The sequence below is a fragment of the Ischnura elegans genome, chromosome 3 (genome assembly GCF_921293095.1).
Source record: "Ischnura elegans chromosome 3, ioIscEleg1.1, whole genome shotgun sequence".
Taxonomy (NCBI): Eukaryota; Metazoa; Arthropoda; class Insecta; order Odonata; family Coenagrionidae; genus Ischnura; species Ischnura elegans.
Genome location: NC_060248.1, coordinates 61,043,403 through 61,067,368, shown reverse-complemented (window position 1 = coordinate 61,067,368; position 23,966 = coordinate 61,043,403). Strand labels below are relative to the sequence as shown.

At 35.9% G+C, this 23,966-nt stretch overlaps 3 protein-coding genes across 3 annotated transcripts in view; 2 read left to right on the top strand and 1 right to left on the bottom strand.

The window, feature by feature from the left end:
* Window positions 1-2,122, top strand: part of LOC124155193 (probable E3 ubiquitin-protein ligase HECTD2) — a 39,409-nt gene extending 37,287 nt beyond the window's left edge. Inside the window, exons 16-17 of the mRNA XM_046528911.1 lie at window positions 627-742; window positions 1,231-2,122. Coding sequence (XP_046384867.1) covers window positions 627-742; window positions 1,231-1,582 — 468 coding nt within the window. The 3' untranslated portion in view covers window positions 1,583-2,122. The remainder of the gene's footprint in view (window positions 1-626; window positions 743-1,230) is intronic.
* Window positions 2,123-4,085: 1,963 nt separating this feature from the next.
* Window positions 4,086-9,547, top strand: LOC124155901 (p21-activated protein kinase-interacting protein 1-like). Its single transcript, XM_046530095.1, has 6 exons — window positions 4,086-4,273; window positions 4,350-4,512; window positions 4,592-5,019; window positions 6,507-6,710; window positions 8,290-8,442; window positions 9,175-9,547. Exons 1-6 carry the CDS (start codon window positions 4,175-4,177, stop codon window positions 9,457-9,459), a joined length of 1,332 nt encoding a protein of 443 aa, XP_046386051.1. The 5' UTR covers window positions 4,086-4,174; the 3' UTR covers window positions 9,460-9,547.
* A 244-nt stretch (window positions 9,548-9,791) lies between these two features.
* On the bottom strand, window positions 9,792-23,955 carry LOC124155902 (probable phenylalanine--tRNA ligase, mitochondrial). The gene is made up of 7 exons (XM_046530096.1): window positions 23,535-23,955; window positions 22,927-23,254; window positions 19,270-19,420; window positions 17,680-17,811; window positions 16,614-16,765; window positions 14,453-14,575; window positions 9,792-10,109 (listed from the first exon to the last, which is right to left on the bottom strand). The coding sequence occupies exons 1-7, from the start codon at window positions 23,786-23,788 to the stop codon at window positions 9,942-9,944; spliced, it is 1,308 nt and encodes a 435-aa protein (XP_046386052.1). The 5' UTR covers window positions 23,789-23,955; the 3' UTR covers window positions 9,792-9,941.
* Between the last annotated feature and the right edge of the window lie 11 nt (window positions 23,956-23,966).

The window sequence follows — 23,966 nt, the reverse complement described above, 5'->3', positions numbered from 1 at the left end:
TTAGTTAATATTTATCCTAGAATTTCATTTAAAAATTGTATACACTGCTCAAAAGACAGAGTTCAATTCTTAGTTTATATTTTTTGAGAAAGGAACAAATATTTATTTTAAAAACTGACCAAATGAACAATAGAATGACCACAAAGAGGCGTAATATAAGATGAGGGGTCCGGGTACCTACTTCCGGATTTCGAGGGTACGGCCTAAGTCCCGCTTTGTTGGGTCCCGAAACTAAGACTTCGTGAACCCGTGACCGTCATAAAAGGGGGAGAGCAAGGAAACATTTATTTTCCTGATGCAATCGCTTGCGTAGAAAAATCTCCAACAAAAATTTGCAGCTTTCGTCTCAGGAAACTGAAACGTCCGGAAACGTCCTGCCGCATATAAGAGATGTCGTAGGGAAAGGGTTAATGACATCTTATTTATCCAAATACAGTCCCCCACTCCACTCTTAGAGGATTTAATTTTGGAGAAAATAAATAACTAGAGCACAAATATAGATCCCCCATTACTTGATGTCTAAAGATCTTAGACAAAAAAGGGGAGGAGGATCATATTCAGAGAAATACAATGATTTGGATTACTTAACATGAATAGCTCTACAATTCATGAACCTTTCTTTAAAGTTGCTGTCACCAGAAGAAGTGGAAATGCTTGTGTGTGGATCACCCACAATTAACCTGCGAGAGTTACAGAAGGTGACTGAATACGATGGTTACAATGGAGATGAGCAGGTTATAAGGTAAGTGGAAACATTCACAAAGAAATGATAAATGCCATTCAGCATACACATCAAAACCATATGAATATCAAATATATTTATGAACACCCTTGATTGTAACTACCAAGGATATGGTTTTAATCATTTGTGTATGTATCATCTCCTGAACCAATAGGCTTGTTCAGTAATTTTATGTTATACATAGAATATGGAAAATAAACCCATATTTTTCTATTATTTTGTCGCCTACTCCTAGATCTATTTGCAGTAAAAAATCAATGCTCTTAATCCTTTTGTTAAAGACATTAATTTTGAAATTCATCTCACTGAAAAAGTGACAACAATGTTTTTTTTTCAATTATCAAAGATAACGAATTAGATTCCTACTCAGGAAATATATTATTTTGTAGCCGAGTCCTAATTATGTAGATGAATATGTTATATATGTACATACTTTTCCACCAATACAAACTGTCAATATTAACAGAATAAATACTTTTTTCAAACAGAGATTTTTGGGAGGTGCTTGAATCGTTGCCTTTGGATCTCCAGAAGAAGTTTCTTCACTTCACAACTGGTAGTGATCGCATCCCAGTTGGTGGTATGTCCGAAATGCCCTTCAAAATAACAAGACTGCCATCTGTACCAAGCAATAGCTCTAGTCATCATAGAAGAAGAATGGGTGGATGGAATAGCAGATCTAGTGCAATATCTACTCCATTAAGTGATCAAGACGAGCCTTTGCCTGAAGCACATACTTGTTTCAATCAACTGGTTTTGCCACCATATAAAAGTCAAGAAACTTTACGGCAAAAACTAACCATTGCAATTTCAAATGCTGAGGGATTTGGCTTGGAATAGCATGCGTGTAAGAAAGCAAATTTTCAAAAATAATGTGTTTCTAATAAGAAAATTAAATGGAGAGGAATATTATGAAAAAATTGTCATCCTATGCACACACAAAAACCTTTGATGAAAATAATAAGAAATGAGAGGATATACCTCTGAAAAGAACACCCTCTCTTTTCTCTCTCTTAAAAAAAATATGTAGTTATAACTATCTATGGATCTATCTATAGATGCTGGCAATCCAACACTATATGATCAACACTTAGACCATCTTCATCAGAGTCGTTCTTAAAAATGCTTTACAAAGACTTGTACCACCTAATATAATGGAATGGTATTTTTACTTCATCAGAGTTGTTCTTAAAAATGCTTTACAAAGACTTGTACCACCTAATATAATGGATTGGTATTTTTACATTTTTTCTTTGTATTTAGTTACTTAAATTAGTATCAATTAGTTGCCGTATAATTGGGCTGGCTATACTTTGATAATTAACCCTTTCACTGCTGTGAACGTAACTGGTACGTACACATGGCAGGCTGCTGTGAACGTACTTTTTCTTCCTCCCTACCATGCGGTCAGCACTTTTGCCGAAGCACTTTGAAGGGTCCCTAATCCGGACCCTTTCCTCAACGAGCTCATCCTTGCTGGTCCATCTCTTGGACCCTTCGAGTCGGGGGCCTCCCTCCCCAAATGTGACCGCTCTGACTGCATTTTGAAAATATATCAATCAATGCGATCATCAAAAAATGATTGTTTGCATCGTACTCCAGCCAATCAGGCAATAAAGTACATCTTTGAACCGTGTTTCTGCGATGAGAAATAACGGTTTTGTAACTTTGCTAAAATGGCGAATTTCCAGTGGTCTGCAGCCACGTTTTTAGCAAAGTTAATAAAATCGTTATTTTTCATTGTAGAAACACGTTCCAAAGAGTAATTTTCATCGCAGAAACACATACTTGACTGCTTGATTGACATTTCAAATTGCAGTCAGAGCGGTCACTTTTGGGAGTGGAGAGCCCCCCGCTTGGAGGGGGGTGAGCTCGTCGAGGAAAGGGTCCTGGATTTGCAACCCTACGAGGGTGTACCACGCCCATCCTGGAAGTACCTGCTCCTTGGTCCAATGAAACGCATTTTAACCTTTTCGCCGCATGTGAAGAGAAGGTTTTCGGAGATTGAACAGCAGTAAAAGGGTTAAACTCCTCGTAAAAATCTGGATCCGAATGTTGCCTTGCGAGACATAGATAAAATTGAGCCAGAACTTCAATTATAATGACAATATGGCAATCCTACTTTTAAATATTTAATTGTTTATGCATCATTAGATATCAAAGCAAAAGATGAAAAGCACAACTTAAAAAAATACTACAACAAATAAAATGCAATGGGGACCAATCACAAATGCACAATTAAACTAATGAATATTTAGAAAAGGTGAAGAAAATTTGTCTTCCTCAGCATATTACCCGTTAGTTAAACAATCATCAAATACCTATATGTAATCAGTGAGAAAATATTGTGAATGTGGGCTAAGAAGAAAAATTTATCAATATCAACAAATAAATTTACATAGTTTGGTAATTTTACCACCAATAAAAATTATTAAAACATTCAAGAGATTTGATTTGAAAAATGAAAACCACAACCCAAGCCATACTACAATTCCAATTCAATGAGAGGAAATGTGCTCTATCAAGCAAATCTGAAAAATGCACTTTCCTACTTCCATCAATGATATACCTCCTATAAATGATAGAATACATGCAAGTTAAGGAGATTCAACCAATCACATAAATACTTAATTATTTAGTACCCCTTACAATACACACTTACATTTTGAATTGGTCTAAGGTCAATTGCTCTGCAAGAACTTGGGAAGGACGTCAGATGACCCTTCCCAAGTTCTTGCAGATGCAGCTCGACTACACAAATACAGGGCTCTATGAGTGGGAGACCTGTAATTAAATTCAGTATCTACAAATACGATGCCTATCTATGCACTATTTGTCGGGGGTATTCACACTCGGATCAATAATGACACAAATGAGACATTGATTAGGTGCCAATACAAATTAACATGCGGTGAACGTATTAAGGCAAATAGTATAAAATTAACAAATCCTTAATCGCAGTAAAAAATTAAATAGCACTCTTCTTTCATTGCCTTTTAATGGTGTTTTGTACTTCAACAAAGTCGACTTATGTGCAGACCATATTCGAAGCGCCTTTCCATTCAAAGATCTTTACACTTTTTTCAACGCAAAAGGAAACAGATTATGTTGATTGCAAAATACCACTCTTCAGGCACTTACTTTGGTAAGTCCAAATGATTACTACAGAGACTCAAATTCGACTCAGTCTACATCTAAAATTTCGTGTAACAGGTTCCGTCAAATGACTCATTTCAAATTCTCGAACCAAATCAAATTCAATTATTTCACATATCATTTGTTTGATTTTCATAATTCCTATTAACCCCATAGGTGGCAGTAGCAGCAGTTGAAGATCAACAAGTGACTGACACACTGCGCGATAAAACACATGGGGAATAGAAATTATTAGAATGTGCATGAGAATGTGAATGACCGTATTATAAACGCGAAATGGCTACTAAAGTGAATTATACTTCAGATGTGGAAATCATCTTGGGGACCTACGAAGAGTTTCTTCTGGGATACAAAATCAGTAAATTGGAAGACAAGGTATGGTACTGAAGGAAACCCAAAAATAATGTTTACGGAAACTTTGAAAGTACATTTCCGGGCTTCCATTTTTCAGAGATATAGTTTAGCAAACAGCTTTGCCAACCATTCTCACCAAGCCAGCGTGAGATGCTGTGCTTCATCGGGCCAATTCCTTGCCTCAGGAGGAGCAGACGAAACAATCCATCTGTATGATATGCTTACTCGTAAGGAGCATGGCAGTTTGGTTCAGCAAAACGGTTAGTTTTTCGCCCTAGAGTTTGTTTTCACATTTTAGATTTTCCTTGCTTTGATCGTGATCGTATTTTCGTATTCTAGGGACGATTACCAGCTTGGAGTTTCACGGTCAAACACACATGTTCAGTGCCAGTGAAGATGGTACTATTTGTGCTTGGCGTGTTGGAAGCTGGCAGTGTGAGAAGATCCTTAAGGGCCATAAGGGAGCTGTTACGTCAATTTCAGTGCATCCATCAGGGAAACTAGCGTTGAGCGTTGGACGAGATCGAACTCTCCGAACGTGGAACTTGGTGAAAGGACGATCATCCTACGTGACAAATCTGGCTTCTGTGAAAGGCAACAAATATGGTGTGGACACCGGAGCTGAGAACGTGAAGTGGTCTCCAGATGGGGTACATTACGCTGTCTCCTATCGCACGAAAGTTGATGTTTACGACCTGAACATAGCTGGAATAGTGTACACAGTGGACTTAGGAGATCATCGCGTCTCCTGCTCTTATTTTGTTTCGGTAATTATGCCCCATTATAGATTAATGAATTTGTGACAGAAAGGTCCATTAACGTTACTTTTAATGTAATGTCATAGATTTGCCTTACACAGTCTTTTGGTTACGGCCGGCATTATGTTTTATCTTGTGTTGAGAACTAGCTTATTCGCTGATTTTAGATGCTGTTTTCATTATCTTTGTTTGGTTCATCTATCATAGTGTCTAGGCCCCCTAATCGCACTTTGACATTACCTCCATGTATTCATTCATGGGCGTAGCTGAAGTAGAAGGCATCTGCAACCCCCAAACGTCGCATTTGATGAATTTCATCCTAGAGCCGATGGAAATGTTGATTTACCCGCTCGAGAGCCCCAGTGTCAACACTGGAAATTGCAGTTCACTCATTAATGGCGATTTATTTTGTTTGTTTTTTTAAATGATTTTCATTGATCTTAAACTTCATCATGTTGATAATTCCCAAAAACCCCAAGGAAATCAGCAAAATCCATGTTGTCTCCTGTACATGCAAGCTTTTACCTAGAGGGCTTGCAAATGTATTCGTTTTATCGTACTTATCAGCATTAGATTTTCCTCCTTCGTGTCGACTGAAAAACTCTTTAATTACATGAAGTGGAAATGTTCTGCATACTTTTTTTATTTAAAGAAATTATTATTTTTGGTGATGTAAATAATTCATATTAACTTTTTACGGTTTTCAATTGGTACGAATATGTTGGTGCTTGCATTTTCTACTATGTATTGTACAATGAAGTCTGTCACAAGCAAATACTTGTATAAAATGATTATTTTTCAGTACAAAACTACATTGGTAAAATTTGCTCTTAAATCTACCGGATAAAAACTAACTTTCTAATATTTAGAAGATATTAACTTGGCAAATAAAACTTTTAATTTTTAGGGTTGTGCCATGAAAATGCTCTCTGTTGCCTGTGTAAATGCTTTTATCATTGTATAAGTTCTGCATACCTTACTTAAATCAGAAAACCTTACTCAGGAACATATGAATTTTCACTAGTTAAAAGAATCTCTGCCCTCAAGTCCTGCACTGATATGACATTTGCTATGATCCAGCCTTGTTAAGATTGAACTCCTGTCGAAAAGAAATTTTCCTACACACGATGTCCATGACACAACCTCCTAAAATACATAAATATCTTCCTGAAACACCCAATGCAATGTGCTATTTCAATATGCCCCTGAATTCTTATAGAAATTCCATCAATTATAATAAATAGGCGTTTAATTATGATTTCATCATCAGATTTTTATATGATTCAGAGTTATGAGTTTAGAAAGTTAGTCTTTAAAAGACAGTTGAGGAGTGATGAATTCTTCAATTAACAAAAAAGATGATTATATATTTAAAGGCCTATTCAAAAAATTTATTTCCTCTGTGATATTGTTAATACACTCGGTGTTACTGTATTTTTTCAAAGAGGTGAATTCATTGAATAAGGCTCAGCCATTACTCTATTTTTTATTTTTAGGGTGATATATTGGCAGTTGGTGCAGAGGCTGGAGCAATTGAGTTCCACAGCTTGAAGTCAAAGAAAAAGGTTCTGGATTGGAAGGCCTACAAGGAAGACGAACGGGTTCGTTGCATTGAATGTGTAGAACTTCAAGCTGAAGGAAAGCTACTGATGGTTACATCATCAAGCGGTGGACTGATCAAATTGTGGAAGTTTAAGCAAGTAAGAGAAATTTGATTTTTGAAATATGCCATCAGGCGTTGTTTGCGTGCCTTAAATTTTTTTTTCATTTCCACTATTTTCACAATGAAATGAAAATTTCTTCAATCCCTTTGTGTGTGCATAAGAATTCATATTCATTGGCTCAGATTTAATGAAGCCTAACCTCAAAAGATTAACCATGAAAAAACAACAAATGAAGAAATTAGATGTGAACAAATCATTCAACAGGTCCAAGAACCTGAGTGTCCCTATTACCAGTCTAGAATCTTGCAAGTTAAATCAACATGTCAGAAGTGAATTTCAGTGTGGGTCAATCTTATTCTGTTTTTGGGTCTTTAACTCTGTGGTTATTTTCATTTAGCTCTATACGGGATACGTTCACCTCATGACTACATTGAGGAGGCCTTTGCATGGAAGTTAACAATGAGGGGGTAACTAAAATAAAGAAATTTAGGGAAAATATGAAGGAAAATTCTCCTAAGAATGACCAAGAGACTACAGTCCAGCCGGGGAGAGTTGTCTGATGACAGTTCAAAAGGAGGGGCGTGGAGCCCTGTGCCAGCACGGTTTGCAGCCAATCACTGTCCCCCAAACATACCTCACACCTTCGCCTAGTCATGCACCGTTGTCACATGCATATGTATGAAGCACTGAATCAAGCCTGAGCCACCAAAACAAACCCTTTCTTCGAATCACCAAAATAAAGAATTTTCCTTTAGATCCTTAACGTTCGTCGTCCCTTATGGTTCCTTTCTTCACGGAACTCTTTTGTTTACATGTGACGTGGATGTTTTCCTTTCTTACCGGGCAACCTTGCCCCCTACCCCGAACGAGACCCATCTCACTGTCATCGGACAACTCTCAGCGGCTGGACTGTAGTACTAAGAGCTTGTCAAGAATGAAATATGCAAGGAAAATAATTGGGAACATGAGATAAGGAGGAACTTGTCATACGAGGCCATTGCCAAAAAATGTGGGTACCTTTGCCGAGGAGGTATATTTCAAAGCAAGGGTTCCTTTGGAGGGAGTATGTACCTATAAGGACATTATTTTAAATTATTATTATATTTAAAAAAATATTTTGGAGGGGTTATAACCCCCTGACCAGCTATGACCTTACAACAGTGTACAAGGGGTTGTAATTCTTCTTATGTATTTCCTTTTTTGAGAAGGGGTGCCAATTCCCTTTCTTAGGGTCCTTTTTTATTTTCCACTAATTTCTGTAAATCAAAAGACTACAACACCAGGGTATTGTTTGCTGGTGTCTATACACCTAACTTGGATTTTATCCCAGGGTTCTCCTATCCGTATCATAGCACTTCACCTTCTTGGCCCCCTTATCTGTAACCTAAATATGTTGTATGAAAATGTTTTGTTGGTTAATGGCCTCTTGCAGTATTGAACGTAATGAGGCCCAAATATATCATGGCTCTCTTTACAGTTTTTGACCAAAATTTCTTAGAAAATATATTAAAGTGATTGTGAATTATTTTTTCCCAAATTGAATCCTCGAAATTTTGGGAGGGCGGCAGTTGGAGACATTGTAATTTTTTAATACATGTGTTCCCTTTATTGTCAGGATAAGTTGGAGTCTGAACCAAAATGTGTTGGCGAAGTTAATGCATCATGTCGAATCACCTGTCTCACTCTGTGTGTTCCAAAAGCTGGAGTGAAAAGGAAAAGAAAGAAAAATAAATCCAACTCAGCTGAAGTGAAATTAGAGGATGATGAGGTATGAATATAGTATATATTTTATACTCTTCTTTTTCATAGGCTGATTAATGTAGTGAAATGTGCATGAGTATTTAAGATACACTTGATGAAAGAGGAAATGAGAATTATACAAATTAGGTATTTTATCATTGCTAGCTCAGCATGCCTTCTGGAAAAGTAAAATTGAACCTTCTTGTTACCTAGTTGTTGCAATTCAGAAGTGGTTAGCTTCATGGTGGTCAAAGTAATGAGTAAATATACAAAAGTAATGGGGCCTTATTGAGCCTGAGATTACATGGTAGTGATTTCTTAGAAGCCTGCAAACCTTTAGGGACTGACAAAGGGCAAGGAACTGAAATTTGAAAATACTTGCACATGATTATCATTGGAAAATAAGGTTATCTTTGATTTAAAATAGGCTTAAAATTCTTGTCTATATGTATTTCATAAGAAAACAGTCATCTTAGAATTGGGTCGGTAATAGATTTTTTTAAATTTTGATTGGAAACTGGATACCATCAGAGCTATAATTCTCCTAATCATATTTTTAAGGGAAGACCATGCTTTAAAAGCATATCACAGAAAACAGTGAGTTATGTTACTTAGGGCCTTCTGTATAATATAACAACCATTCCTTACCAAAATGTAGACTTAAATATATATTAATATTGGTCATTGAAGTGGTTTCATTTGTGTAAATCAATAACTATACTTAAGGTTGCTTGTTGATGGAAAAAAAATTTCCCTATAGGTTCAAGCAGACAGTGGGGTGGAGATAATAGTGGAAAAAACATCAGCTGAATCTGCTAAATCTGATGAAGATGACGATTGCCCTGTGCCTGTGAAAGTCAAGAAGGCCAGGTTTTCCTCTGAAGAAAAGGAGGCATCTACAAAAAAAGAAAAGTCCGAAGAAGTAAAAGTTGCGATGAACAAAAGTACTTCTAAGGTAGGGAAGAAATCTAAAGAAATTGTCAGGATATATCAAGAGAAGTCTCCAAAGAAAAAAAAGAAGAATAAAAAGAAGGTGGATTCTTAACTGTTAAATACATTTTGAATGTTTAAGACCTTGAATGATAAGTTGTCTGAGGTGAAGAGTTTGATTAAAATTTAATGTCTATTTGCAATTTTAATGTCATCATTACATATCCTCTCTCACCAAACAGGACTCGCCCCACAACCCTTGAAGTAAGAGGCATGTCCTTAAAACCAATCACCACCAAGGCCATGTTTTGTAAGACTTCAGTATTTTACAAAAAAATGCATTATATATGCTAACAATCCCGTCCCGTATTTCAAAATGACTTTGCCACCTCCACACTAAACTGAATCATTTCCGATGTGGGAAATCAATTAATAGTAATCCAGGCATTATGATCAATAAATAAGAAAAGATTTTATTCACAATTATGTGCTAAAGTAGCGCTATAATTCTCTATAAATGAATGGTATATACCTGTACAAGTATGATCATGAAAAAACACATGATTCATGGTTATTTTCAAACAGCAGTTCTCTCCATCACCGTATAACCACTCCTAGTGTAGCCTTAGCTACTTCAGCTATCTTTGAGTGAATAACATTCACCTCTTCTTGTGTTAATGTTCTCTCCATGTGGCGATACACGATGCGATAACAGTGGCTCTTTCTTCCAGTCTTTGGGTGAGTAAAATCATCCACAAGAGTCACCTAAATACAGTAAATATAAGTAAAGATGGTAAATTGCATAATGAATACTCCTTTAAAACACTCATTGTACAAATGGCTAAATTTCAATGTCACTAGAGGAAATTACAAGTTAACTTACACAAAAATGGCACATGGGATAGGGGAGAAAAAAAGAAATCAAATCACTTAGCCAATACTGAGTTTAGATGGTTTCATTCATCGTGGCAACTGATAGCGATAATCAGAACTACATATGCATTCTCATAAAATCCCAATTAAAAGTATGCAAAGAAATTTTCCTCCATCAAACATGAAAAACTGTGAAGCATGTTATTTTATTTTTGGGTCCTGAAATTGATTTAGTATGCTTCCTTCTATTTTCATAAGATTGTTTATTTGGAAGAGAGCATTTACTTGGTAATGCAACCTGTTAATTAAGACATCCATGGTGACTATTAAGGTCTTAATTAACTGTCATGGCCTTATTTGACATCAGGATAGTCAGCACAGCAGTTGACTTTCGAAAAGGGTATGTACATAGTTACACCATCATCACATCATAGCCAATACATTACTGACGCAAATGTAGTTTTGATAGAATAATCCTTGCCATGAACAAGAGATTTTCATCTCCTATTTATGGCCATATCTTCTAGATTGCACCACTGGAAGGTACACACAGAGTATTTTTATTGATGGCAAGGAACCAAATGAATAACATACTATTAGTACTCCAATGATGAATAAAAGCATCATATGATGAAAAGGAGGCTGAAATATTTCAACAAGTTAGTTGTACTTTTATTAAAATTATAACAACTCTTTTTCGATGAAAATGATCATCATAAAATAATATTTTGGTAACATACACATTACCGTATATCTCCGAATATAGTCCCCCTCTGAATATAGTCCCCCCCCCCCCCAATTTTGAGACCTCAGTTTTGGGAAAAATTTTTAAATGTAAAGTAAGGCAATTTTTCTGTGGTTAGCAAGTTAAGATTCTAGATTCGATAAAAACTATTTTTTTCTATGAAGATTAAGAACAAATCTGTTCACATATTTTCCATCACAACAAAATAACTATACCTAAAACATGCTGCGTTTCATTGCATATATCAGTAATTTATAGTTCCTTAACCAGATGTAATGAAGAAATGAGAAATTTTTTTAAGTATCCAAGGCTATGGTATTTTTTAAACATTCACAAATTATTAATATTTTTGATTTCCAAATGACTACAGACAATGTCAATATATAAGCTTTCACTTAAAGCCCATAAACAGTATTGCATTTGGCCCTGAAAATTCCTTAGATCTTGTGTAACACACCCATCAAGTCATCACAAATCCAAGTGACCTGAAGAATTTAGGAAATCTAAATAAAATTGTGTTAAATAAATTATAAATATTATAAAAATATTGCCATCAAATGCCTGCTAAGCAAAATAATTAAACTACAGGACTTACAAATATCAAAGTAATAAAATTAAGAAATAAACTTGTTCCAACAAACATTAAAACTGAAAAAAAATTATATTTTCAATGCCTCGTCGCGAATCATTGCATAAGTTACACAAAGAGCTTCTGCTCTGCATTTGCGCACAAATTCGACGATATTTTCCTCTAATTCTTTGAATCTGCCGCATCGAGACCCCTGAAATGACTTCCGCGATGTATTAGCGCTTTGCAAGCGCTGAGAATACTATGATTTACGGCGTATTCTGCAACGGCTATTTTTAAATTGGCATCGAAACTCTGTCTTTGATGGCCTCTAATCTGCCACAGGATTGATCCTCATCTTTCTACTTGATCCATCACCTCACTGTTGAACGTAAAATTATTTTTAATAAAGACAATATCGCGGAAATAATTGCGAAACATTATGCGACGTAATTTATCGATCCTACTTACCCTGGCAAATTGAAGATATTCCTCCATAAATTGATCGCACTTTCCATGCTGAGTCGCTGGATTTCGATCAAATGCAGTGATGCTGGCGCTTCTGGTTTAAAGCCATTGATTATTGCGCCTTTTCAGAAACAAATGCATAACTATTGCGCATTCTTGTTCTGTGAAGGCGGTAAAGGCAGTGGTTGTAAACACAAACCGCACAGGCACATGGACATATAGTAGCTATGGCCGCAATGAAATGCGAAATCATCACGAAAGGTTTACTTTATCTGTTTATTTTTCGCAATGATTTAAATCGTGTTACTATTAAATGAGCGACGGGTACATATACTATTGATTCAATTCTAGTGTGATAGTGTGTGTTTAGTTTTGATTTTAATTATTTATTGTTTTGCGTCATAAAGTGATCAGTGTCGATTGAATTATTCTAACAATACTTTTCTAAGAAAAATTAACGGCTACCCGATGGATTCCGTGAAAACGCATATTCAATATGCTATTTGAATCGGAAGAATCGTATCTGTACAACATTTGTGGTAAAAATTGTCTTAATTTCCGGTAAAACGTGGCAGTTTTTACTAATATCTCCGATTATAATCCTCATAAATATACTCAAATGGAAAGACTACGAGAGCATTAGCCATTATGCCGTTATTTATAACTTTATGGTCACCTTTAGTATGCTAAACTGGATTACACTCGATTATAGTCCCCCCCCTTACTTTTCCGCGGCCATTTTTGGAAAAAAAGGGGGGACTATATTCGGAGATATACGGTAAATGACTACATGGCAATTACAAGAAACATGCATTAGCAATTTCACATTTCCCTTTAAATTTTTAAAAGTTTTTATAAAGTTTAGTATCCATGTTATTCCACATAAAAATTAGTGAAATAATATACATTATATTGTCCCTTAAATATTACCACAAAATTTGATTTTCTCCTCCTCTGTTAACATACAATACTTCTACGAATAAAGTCCTCCCCCCCTAATTCTGAGGCTTCAGTTTAGGGAAATTAAAAAAAAAATGTGTTTGAATATAGTCCTCCCTTTCCTTTTACCACAGGTATTTTTGGAAAAAAAAGGAGCAACTATATTCAGATAAATACGGTAATATTCATATTTTCTCTCAGTCCTAAAATTTTCTTCCCATTAAGTCAATGTATAATTTACAACAGTCAATGAATTTTGTACAACTCACTTTTATCTCTATGCTTGCAGTTGTCTTTTGCATTGAAAATCCAGAGAGAAGGGATTTCTGAACAACACAACTGATCTTACAGGTGGCAATAGTCCTTTAAATTTTTCACTGTGGAGACTCTTCAAAGAAGATAACACTTGGTAATGACATTAGTGTCGAAACCAGTGGGGTTTAGTTGTTCCATAAAGTGTGTGGAAAGACTCACGAATTTTTTTTCGATGTGCCAACATTGTAACAATTTATTTTGAGTTGAATGTTAATGTGACAATTGATGGGAGAAAGACACTGAGTCAGGCGATAATGGACAGCAAAACTATAATGGATCAATAGGGTGGATTCCTATTATTTTTTTATTGCCTAAATCGAAAGATTAGTACTCCTGGAATACGTATTACAAGCTTTTAGATTTTTAAGTGACGATATCTATTTTTCACGATTAAATGAAAAGTGAACATTTTCAAGCGCGCGAAAATGCAACAGCTCAGTATGAATGATGGGAAAACTCCATGTGACATCGTTCTGGTTCCCGCTGCCGCAAGTGAGGTGATCTTGGAGCGAGGCTTTGAGTGCTGATACGACGCAGGGTGCTAGCTAGTAGCGCTTGGCTTAAATAAAGATTATTAATATCTTATCAAACGAAGAAAACTTTCCGACCTTGGGTAGTTTTAATAGGTGATTATTAAGACATGTTTACCGGAGCTCTGTGCCTCATGCATGCAATTGTAATCTCAGACGACATAAAACTCCTATCTACTCGTATAGAAACTAGGTCCCTGTGACGTCACATGGAGTGGCATCACATGGGCGCCAATCTGGCCTTTTTCAAATGAGGATAAAATTGACCACTGCCATTCGTCTAAACTGGGATTTTTAAAACCAAATAATTTGTACATTATGAATACACTAATGGTGGGTAACAAATCGCAATCAATGCCTTTCGTTTTCTTTAATGAAGGAAACTACCCTATTGTTGTTGACGGCACAGGATAGAGAATGAGAGTATGGTTGGAAAAGAGTGGCATTCGGGTGTGCATGTCGACCAATGCTCCAAATGTTTTCGTTGAAGTATTTAAAATCGTGTAGGAAATATGCGTGTAAGTCATATTTGTGTAATAAGGAGTAAATTGAAATGTTACAATGTAAAAAAGCATCCAAATTTTGTGAAAAAAAATTGTTTCTTTCAAAATTGGAACCGAAAAAATATTTCAAATTAATACAATTGATTAGCCAGAATTTTAAGAATTACCTGCTCCACGATATCTCCACCAGTAATCCGCACTAGATCATAGAAGTCATTGGGACTGAACATCACATCTTTGGGCAACCAAAAACTTAGATCATTGGCACACTGAGGATACACACTTATTGGCTGAAAGGAAAGCAAAAAATTAAACATTATAATACATGAATTCAAATTTCTCCCTTCAAAGTGGCAGGTACGTACAAAGAAAATGCTGTAAGGCAATGAGGCAGTAAAACTATATCAAGTACATAAGAAGAAAGTTGCAGAATAAGGCAGCTCAAAAATGACATGAAATATTTTTGGGACGTAGGCAACATCATAACGTTTGGCACTGGAGATTAATGTTAAAGGTGAAAAGGATACACTGAAGTTCCACAGTATGTTTCTTATCCATCAGCCTTCAATGAGCAGAGCCAAATCTAGGTTGCATTACTTTTGATTATGTGTTTACTAAAGAATTTAACCCCATCCAGTGGCGCTGCAAGGGGGGGTTTTGGGGGATAAAACTCCCCCAGAGCTCAGAAGAGAAATTTTTAAGTTTAATCCATTTTACTTAATTGGATTGACATTACTAATAGAATTGAGTAAGGATTTATAAAATATCCCTCAGAAAGCCTTAAAAGTCACCATTTTAAACCATTTATCTTAAAATTCCGCAATTTATTAATCTCGCTCATACTGCTTATCCTGGTGGGTATTCCATACCCCCACACACCCTGGTATTAGTTGCACCTAAACCACCCCAGCCTTAATGCCTAGCTGCTACCCTGACCCCATCAATAGGAAAAAATGCAGAACAGTGAAATGAAAATGCATAATTTTTACTGCTATCCACAAGCCTCATTTTTATTTAACTTAATGAAATAGAAAATATAATAATAAATTAACAAATAAATTTTAAAACCAACATTTTCATTCAGACTAAATAGAAGAAAATAATCCCAAGATCCCATGTTAAAACTTTTTACAGATGTAAGACTACACGTTCAAAACCAAAAATGTGGTGGTCAATTTCAGCATCTTATAATATACCGTATTTCTCCGAATAGTCCCCCCCTTAATTTTGAACCTTCAGTTTCGGGAAAAGTTTTAAAAATGTGTTCAAATATTTTCCCCCCCTTTACTTTTACCTTGGGCATTTTTGGAAAAAAAAGGGGGGACTATATTCAGACATATACGGTATCTCAGAAAATATTTTTTTCAAATGCTACAACTAAAATCACAAAGTACATACATGATGATGAGTCAGCATGAAATGTTAAGTGAATGCACACCATGTTTTTGGTTTTGAACATGTAGTCTTCTTTCTTTAAAATGTTAATGTATTCATAACTTTGCGACAAAGCAGGGTGGTTTATTTTCTTCTTTTTACTATATCTAATAAAAACATAGGATTTTTAATTTATAGTAATACATATTTTGTTTGTGACAAGCAGAACAGCTCAAACTATCATTCATGAACATATCTTTACTGAGTTATATATATTATTATGCACAACTAATTGTAAGTCCTATCATTCTATGGTCTTTATAACCTCATTTATTACAAATGTAATAATTATTTTAAACTCCATTAATAACCATCTAAACTTTTTCCAACACTTATTAGTTATGTTAAAAACCTTAAAGAATGGGTTCAGAAGGTATTTTTTTTAACTTTGTAGGCTTCGTAAGCTAATTTTGTTAAAATCGTAAAATGTTCAGAGAATATGTGAACTTTTTTTATGTCTATTTTTCAACAACTCTATGATCCCATTTAATTTAGCACTTTGAATAATATGGGTCTCCAATGACATCGGTTGTGATTGTCACAGATAATGATCGATATTGGTTGTGACCAACATCGGATGTGGTTGACCAATGTCGATCACTACAGTGACTGATGACCGGCCAATCGCGATTGACTCACTCAAGTAAATGGTGAACGGTGATAAAAATCACTGAAATGACCGACTTGATCCATCACTTTTCATCAGGCCCTTAGGTGGTATATTGCCAATCACTCGGTACAATATAATTCTCACTATATTGATTGCTCACTAAAACGAACTTCCTACGAACATCTAAAACTCTTACAGTTGAACATTTAAAGTCCTTCTGACTGTAAAAATTCTAAAGATGTAGAAGATACAGATGGTCCATAAGGCACCTAAAGTTAGTTTACCTTGTACTTGGTGATTTCTCCTTCTTTAAATTGCGACAAAAATCCAGAGTCTTTGCTCCAGAAAAGTCTGATATCTGGTATGTCAAACAGTAGCATAGCTAATCGCTCCAATCCTAAACCAAATGCCCAACCAACACGATCACCAGCACCAGCTGAAAGAAATAAAATTTGCAACAATGTGTCACCAACAATTATGCATCAAAAATCTCGATGTACTAGTAAGTATGTAAAAGCTGGCCGTTTTTGCTTAAATACTTTTGTCATAAGTTTGTGCACTTGAGGATACATAGTAATAACCCAGTCAGGATATGATTCTAAACAAGCCCAAATGCACAAATGACTATTTCCACAAGTATATGGCCAAAGCATTAAAATAAAATGGGGAAAGGCACCATATATTTCTGAAGCATATATTTGGTGAAGGAATTGAGAAAAATATAGGGTTGCTGCAGGTAAAGTGCAACGGCTTTCATGACATTTGCGTAGTTCAATTGACATATTTTTGGAAGTATGCACATAGCTGTGTTGGTAATTAAATGCTGACAGCAGTTTCACAAAGAGGCTGCCATTTTTTAGCACTGCTTTTTTTTCTCGGATATTAACAAGCCAAAATCTTGTGTATCCATTCCATTAAAAGTTAGGCATAGTGAAAAAAAGTTAGATCCTAGAAAATGTTGGATTTATGTAGACATGAATCTTCTGCAGTTTTTTACCTTCCCTCTAGACTTTTATCAATGGCCACAGGAAAATGAGAAAAGATAAATGACATTTTTATTCAGCAGTCTCATTAAATGAAGTAGTTTCAGTATTCAATACCTTTCCTGATTATAAACCAACTTCAAATTGATTTCCCTAACCAAACCCTAGCAAAGTTATTAATGAACCACGCAGAGGAAACTTTGCAAATTACTCAATTAATGAGCCTAAATTAAACATTTGTATTTTTATCGCCTGTAGCAAAACATGGTTAAGGATGCAATTCAAGATGGATGAGAAGATCAATTAAAAATTGAACCCAGCTACGAGACAAATAACCTATTTTAAAAAATATTGTGAAGTTACTAACCTTCCTTCAAAATGTTTTGCTCAATAATCCCACACCCAAGAACTTCAAGCCACTCTCCTTTAAAGTCTATTTCTAGTTCCCATGAAGGGTGGGTGAAGGGGAAATATGTCTCCGTCCACCGATGAGTTATCCCTGCAAAAAGAAAGTGGGCATTTTAAAAAATACAAAAAAAACAGACAAAATTCCGTTCCGCAGGCACATCTACCACCACTTGAACCTGAACATGCAAACAGTGTTGTTAAAGAAACCGTGTCTTAACAACACATGCAATGGTTTCCCAAGAAAGTGTAGCTTGAGCTTATCAACCATCACTCAATGACAGTAATATAAAAAATATTTCAGTCAGCTGATGAGGATTGACACTGATGTCAGATGTGTATGTATTAGATGGATAGGTATTTCAGTTGATAAAATATAACAAATCAAGAGTACAACATAGTAAAAACATGCCTAAGGAAATTTTAACATGAAAAGTGAGGAAAAAAACTGGCGTACTGTGGCATTTTACCAATAGCGTAGTTTCCTTCATCAAAGAAAACGAAAGGCATTAATTGCGATTCGTTACCCACCATTAGTCTTAGATTCTCAATATACAAATTATTTTGTTTTAGAAATCCCAGTTTAGATGAATGGCAATGGTCAATTTTAACCGCATTTGAAAAAGGCCAGATTGGCACCCATGTGATGCCACTCCAAGTGATGTCACAGGGACCTAGTTTCTATACGAGTAGATAGGAGTTATAGATCGTCTGAGATTACCAAAGCATGCATGAGGCACAGAGCTCAGGGAAACATGTCTTACTAGGTAATCACCTATTAAAACTGGCTAAGGTCGGAAAGTTTTCTTCGCTTGATAAGGTATTAATAATCCTTATTTAAGCCAAGTACTACCAGCTAGCAGGGTACTCTGCTACCTGCTAGCATCCTGCATCGCAGTGGCGCACATATTCTCGCCCCAAGGTCATCTAACTCGGCGGCAGCGGGAACCAGAATGACGTCACACGGGCTTTTCCCATCATTCATACTTAGCCGTCGCGTATTCGCGCGCTTGAAAATTTTCACTTTTCATTTAATCGCGAAAAATAGATATCGTCATTCGAAAATCTAAGAGCGTGAAATGCGTACTCCAGGAGTAATAAAAAATAGTAGGAAACCACCCTATTCTCAAAATAATGAGAAATTTTTACCAACATATTTTTGAAATTATGGTAACTCTGACTTAAAAAAATAATGAGCACTTGGTATTTTTTGTCATAATATTCACAGCGAAACTTTCTCTGGAACATAGAAATCAAGGCACTCAATTTCACACTAGTGCACATGGTTTAGACTCAAGAGACGTAGGTCAATAGTAAATATCATGTGAATTACCAGCTTTATTGAAAAAATTCAAGGTTTTTCAATATGAGAGCAAAATTTTGCCAGAAATACTTGAGATTATGCTGTCATTAAATGCCAGTGGAAGTTATAGCATTACCTATTCTAAAGCTATACCCATATGTATGCAACTGAACACAGATTTAAGAAGATAACTGAATACCTTAATCTTGGTGGAAGGAAAGAAGGGCATAATAAATTCATATTACAAACCCAGGCCAAATAAATGCTGACTTAATCCCATTAAACAGGACTTGAGATCCATTTCCACACGTTTGGCAGCTTCCTCACAGTGGCTCTCCTGGCAATCATGGGTTCTTTTACCCTTATCAAAAAGTTTTAAACCTTTGTTTTCTCCAAATAACTGTAAGAAATACCAAGGAAAAATTTAATAATTCACTTTTGCATAAACACAAAATAAACACAATATTAAAATGATATCACAGTTCAATTGAATAATTCAATCAAAGTTATATCAAAGACAAGAGATGACATGCCAGCAAATGATAGCCATGAGAATAAACTATGAATGGTAAACTTACACACAATTTTATTTATATACCAACCCAGTTTCGACGCATAGTGTCTTCATCAAGGTACAAATTTTGGACTTCCTCATTCTAAATATACCATCTAGCAAGAGAAGGGTGGGGTGGAAAGGATAGCAAGGGAGGGGGGTAGACAGTTTGACTAAAAAGGTGGGTAATAGGGAAGGTCATTGAAGGAGGGGGGGGGGGGGGGGGAGTAACGGGATTACGTAAAGGCAGTGAACGGGGGGGGGGGGAGGTAGGAAGAGAAGTCATATCAACCAGGAAAGGAGCAGGTGTTGGTGAAGGTCAGAAATGAAAAACATCTATTTATTCACAGAGAGGGGAGGAATGTTCAGGGTTAAAAGAGCCAATTGGGTATAATACACTTCATCATTACAAAGATTATGCAGGCTGTTAACAATTTCAAATTTCTCATAAAACTCCAGTTTTTGCCCTTTGTCCATGCAATGTAAAATATCAAAATCAAAGTTACTAAAATGTTTACAATAGTTCAAATGTTTAGCAAAACATGATTTTTCATCATTATTGATAAAACTGTTCCCGTGTTCAATCACTTTATCTTTAAATCTCCTCCTAGTCTATACTATATAATGAATACAACAATTATTACACTTTAGCAAGTACATATATATACACCACTTTTGTTTTCTTGGTTATACATGTGATTAGAATTATATAATTGTTTCTCCAACGTTGCCGGGGTATAGAAGGCGACTCTAGCTTCATCTTTGGGAATTATTTTCTTCAGACAGTATGATAATTTACCTACAAATGGCAGTTTTACCCAACAAGACGGTACATTTCCCTGAAATGGGAGAGAGGTTAGTGTCTGCGTGGCTTTCTTGGATCTTGAGCTCTCCAGTAGCTTGTCAATACATGAAGAATTGAAGCCATTAGGGATAGCTATGGTTTTGATTGTCAGCAACTCCCTTTCAAATTCTACCTCCCGCATTCACTGCCTTTACGTAATCCCTCGTCCCCCCCTCCTTCAATGACCTTCCCTATTACCCACCTTTTTAGTCAAACTGTCTCCCCCCTCCCTTGCTATCCTTTCCACCCCTCCCTTGCTATCCTTTCCACCCCACCCTTCTCTTGCTAGATGGTATATTTAGAACGAGGAAGGCCAAAATTTGTAACTTGATAATGACACTACGTGTAACCAGGTTGGTATTTAAATAAAATTGTGTGTAAGTTTACCATTCATAGTTTATTCTCATGGAGATCAAACATTTCCGCAAGGTATCGCCAGACACTGTTAACCCTTTCGCGTCGAATGCCGCACCTGTGCGGCGAGGATTTTCTTCCGTAAACAACGAATACAATAAATATTACACATACAAACATAAACATTACACACAACAAATACATGCACCATATTATATATATAACAGTATAAAATTCATTTCATTTTTGGTAAGGAAATCCAATTACCATGAATTCAATAACTAAGAAAAATTTCACACTTGCACATGGAATTTGAATGTGAGAATATTTTGGTGTGCATATGTGTTTCTTCCCCATACCTTCACCGTAACTTTCTCATCCTTTTTGTGTGTAGAGCAAGCCATGGGATCAATAGTAGTTATCACTGGAAATCACCCATTTTCTGCCAGTGACGGAAGGCAACTAAGAAAAAAGTAAATCCAAGGTCCCAAAAAAAGTGGGTGCCAGTATGGGAAATTCCTGATTTAACTAGACTGCATATCATCATGAACGCAATTGAGTCTGGTGTAATTAGATCAGATCTGATACAATTCGACCAGATCAGAAGAGGATTTAAATCAAGTCTGATGGAAAATTTATACCAGGATATGAGCAGAAAAAAATCCTTGTGAGGGTCTGATCTGAAATCTGCACAAGTCCAATCTATAATCTGATCCAGTTCTATCAGGCAACCTGATCAGAAATTGAATCAACTCATTTCCTGATCAAAATTTTAGGAAATGCATGACCTATTATTTCCCAGCAGGTATTTCTACCACCTCTATATACCATTCCTGATAATAAATGAATAGCACATAAGCATCTAAAGATCAAGTAAACTCCTGGCCTACTGGCCATTAGTACCCTTCTCTTCCACAATACAACTTTGGCCCACTAAGAATATAACTTGGTTCTCTTTACTGAAGAAATGTCACACAGCACATTTCACAAGTGAAAAAGACCAGCTAAAGTAACACGAGATTGTGAAGTAAGGTCTATAGGCAAAGGCCTAGTGACAAAGTGGTTTGGGGAATTAGGGGAATAGAAAGAAAGATGTTAGTCCAAATTAGGATTGTTGGATAAAAGGTAAGAGTGAAATAGGGAATAATCCCACAGTGTTTTCTCCAGTTATGCAGTTACAAAGTGAAAGAACTGAAAATCCTTCACAAAAGGAATGCACTGTTATAGAATCAGAACTAACTCTAATGCAGTTCGGTACTTATGCAGTGCCTGGATAAATTTAAGATTTTAAAAATTTATGAAGATTAACTGGAATGGGAGAAGTCCAAATGGAAAGGGATTGCATTACTCTGAATGATACACTATAAGGGGGTACTCAGTCCAAATTGGAGGGTGAAAATGACACATACTCAATCAAAGCAATACACAGCATCAATAAACATGATGGGTTTCAATTTTGAGATATAAATTTGATCAGAAAGGCAAGGTCTATCAGGATCACAAGAGTCCAAAGCCATAGTAAAACTTAAAAAAAAAAAACTGTGCAAAAATAAAATTTGCGCCATTGCAAAAGTACATACAGAAACTCAAAAGTTGAAGTAAATTATTAACCCTTCAGCTGTGACAGTTATATCACAAGTCCTCAATCTTGTCGGGGAAAATATGCTAAAGAAGCAACAGACTTTCTTCTCCAATTTGGTGGCAGGGGAGGTAAAATACCCTCGTAATCCCTTTACAACATTTTTCCTAAAGGCTGGAGGACCCTACCCACCAGGAATCAGATTAGTGGAACTTCAGATAATTTGATGAATTTTTTCATTCCACATATTTAGTAGCACCACTGCATTTCCTCAACTACTCTTCTACATACTTTTTAAATATATGTACTTATGTTAGACCAGAAGAGAAAGGGCTCAACCAGACACCTCCATAGAGGTATGGAAGCAATATTTTATTTTTAACTCTCCCATGAGCTGCTGGGTAAAGGTATAAAGTATGAAAGATTACTAGCAACACAAATGGAGTGGTATTCCAATGGTGAGTTCAATTTTACTGATTACAACAAAACAAACTGGCTTCAGGTAGAATTGCCAAAAATGATAACTCTGAAATTCAAGGCGCAGCTCCGTAAAATGCAGTATACAAAGGGGCATACCTCAGATTGGGAAAAAAGCCTCACTGCATCAACTTGGTGGAAGACAGGAAAGTGAGAAGCATCTACTTGATCTCTTCGATAAACATCCCCAATCATCAAAAAGCGATCCAGCCCTGATTTGATTAAATCCGCCTGGTGAGCAGTCATATGGGCACGAAGAAGATTTTCTTCGTTTACATAATAACAATCACTTTTTTGACGACTAGGGTGATCCTTGCCAATTAGTAGACTATCGAAGTTCTGACTCGTGGAGACGACTGGATTAAGGTCTTCATGAACTGAAAAAATTGGCGCTGCACGATGTCCCTGATAATTTCCATAGAAATACCTACATGATAAAAATCATCGAACATTAATGGCATATAGCACCTATACTTCTCTTATATAGTACAGGAATTATAAAAATTGTTTTATTCCATGACTAAATAGGAAAGGAGGGTAGTGATAGTGATATATAGCCCCATAAGGTATGAATCAATGACTTTTTCAGAAATCAATATGAAAACAAGGAAAAAACCCCATACATTAAGTAACACACCTTAAGATTGGCTCCTATGTCAATCATTAGGATATAAGCTATCTCGTAATAATAACTGAAAATTTCTTACCCGACGATTTTTTGTCTTATAATTGAAAGAGGGTGATTTTTCTGCAGGTATATATTACGACCCAAATAAGACAAAATTCTAGGAGTAACATTAGTCCATCCATCTTCGACATACTTCTTCCCACGTACTTCTAAAACACTACTGGTTTTGGATTCTTGGCATCCTATACCTTTAACTTGAGCTTCTGTTTTATTCGCAGCAGATTTGAGGATGGAATGGCACGAGACAAACCTTCGACAAGTATTGTATTTCATTTCGATGTAATTAATCAGCCTTAAAACTCAGATGGTGGGCAATGCCTCTCCAAGGTAAGGCAAAAAATCACATATCAAGGTAATTCATCAATTATTTTAAACAAGACTTCACTCTCGCCAATATGTGAGGAATGAAATATTTACAATCACATAACATAACCGATCTATCCGCCGAAAA

What these genes read in the sequence shown, in the direction of transcription:
- LOC124155902 (XM_046530096.1), bottom strand. Translation starts at nt 23,788, where the DNA reads ATGAAATACAATACTTGTCGAAGGTTTGTCTCGTGCCATTCCATCCTC. An exon ending in GCAAAACATTTTGAAGGAAG is followed by an intron (nt 16,766 to 17,679) that starts GTTAGTAACTTC and finishes TATTTCTTTCAG; the next exon opens with CTGGTGCTGGTGATCGTGTT. An exon ending in GTGGAGATATCGTGGAGCAG is followed by an intron (nt 10,110 to 14,452) that starts GTAATTCTTAAA and finishes TACTGTATTTAG; the next exon opens with GTGACTCTTGTGGATGATTT.
- LOC124155901 (XM_046530095.1), top strand. Translation starts at nt 4,175, where the DNA reads ATGGCTACTAAAGTGAATTATACTTCAGATGTGGAAATCATCTTGGGG. An exon ending in CCTGCTCTTATTTTGTTTCG is followed by an intron (nt 5,020 to 6,506) that starts GTAATTATGCCC and finishes TTTTATTTTTAG; the next exon opens with GGTGATATATTGGCAGTTGG. An exon ending in AATTGTGGAAGTTTAAGCAA is followed by an intron (nt 6,711 to 8,289) that starts GTAAGAGAAATT and finishes CTTTATTGTCAG; the next exon opens with GATAAGTTGGAGTCTGAACC.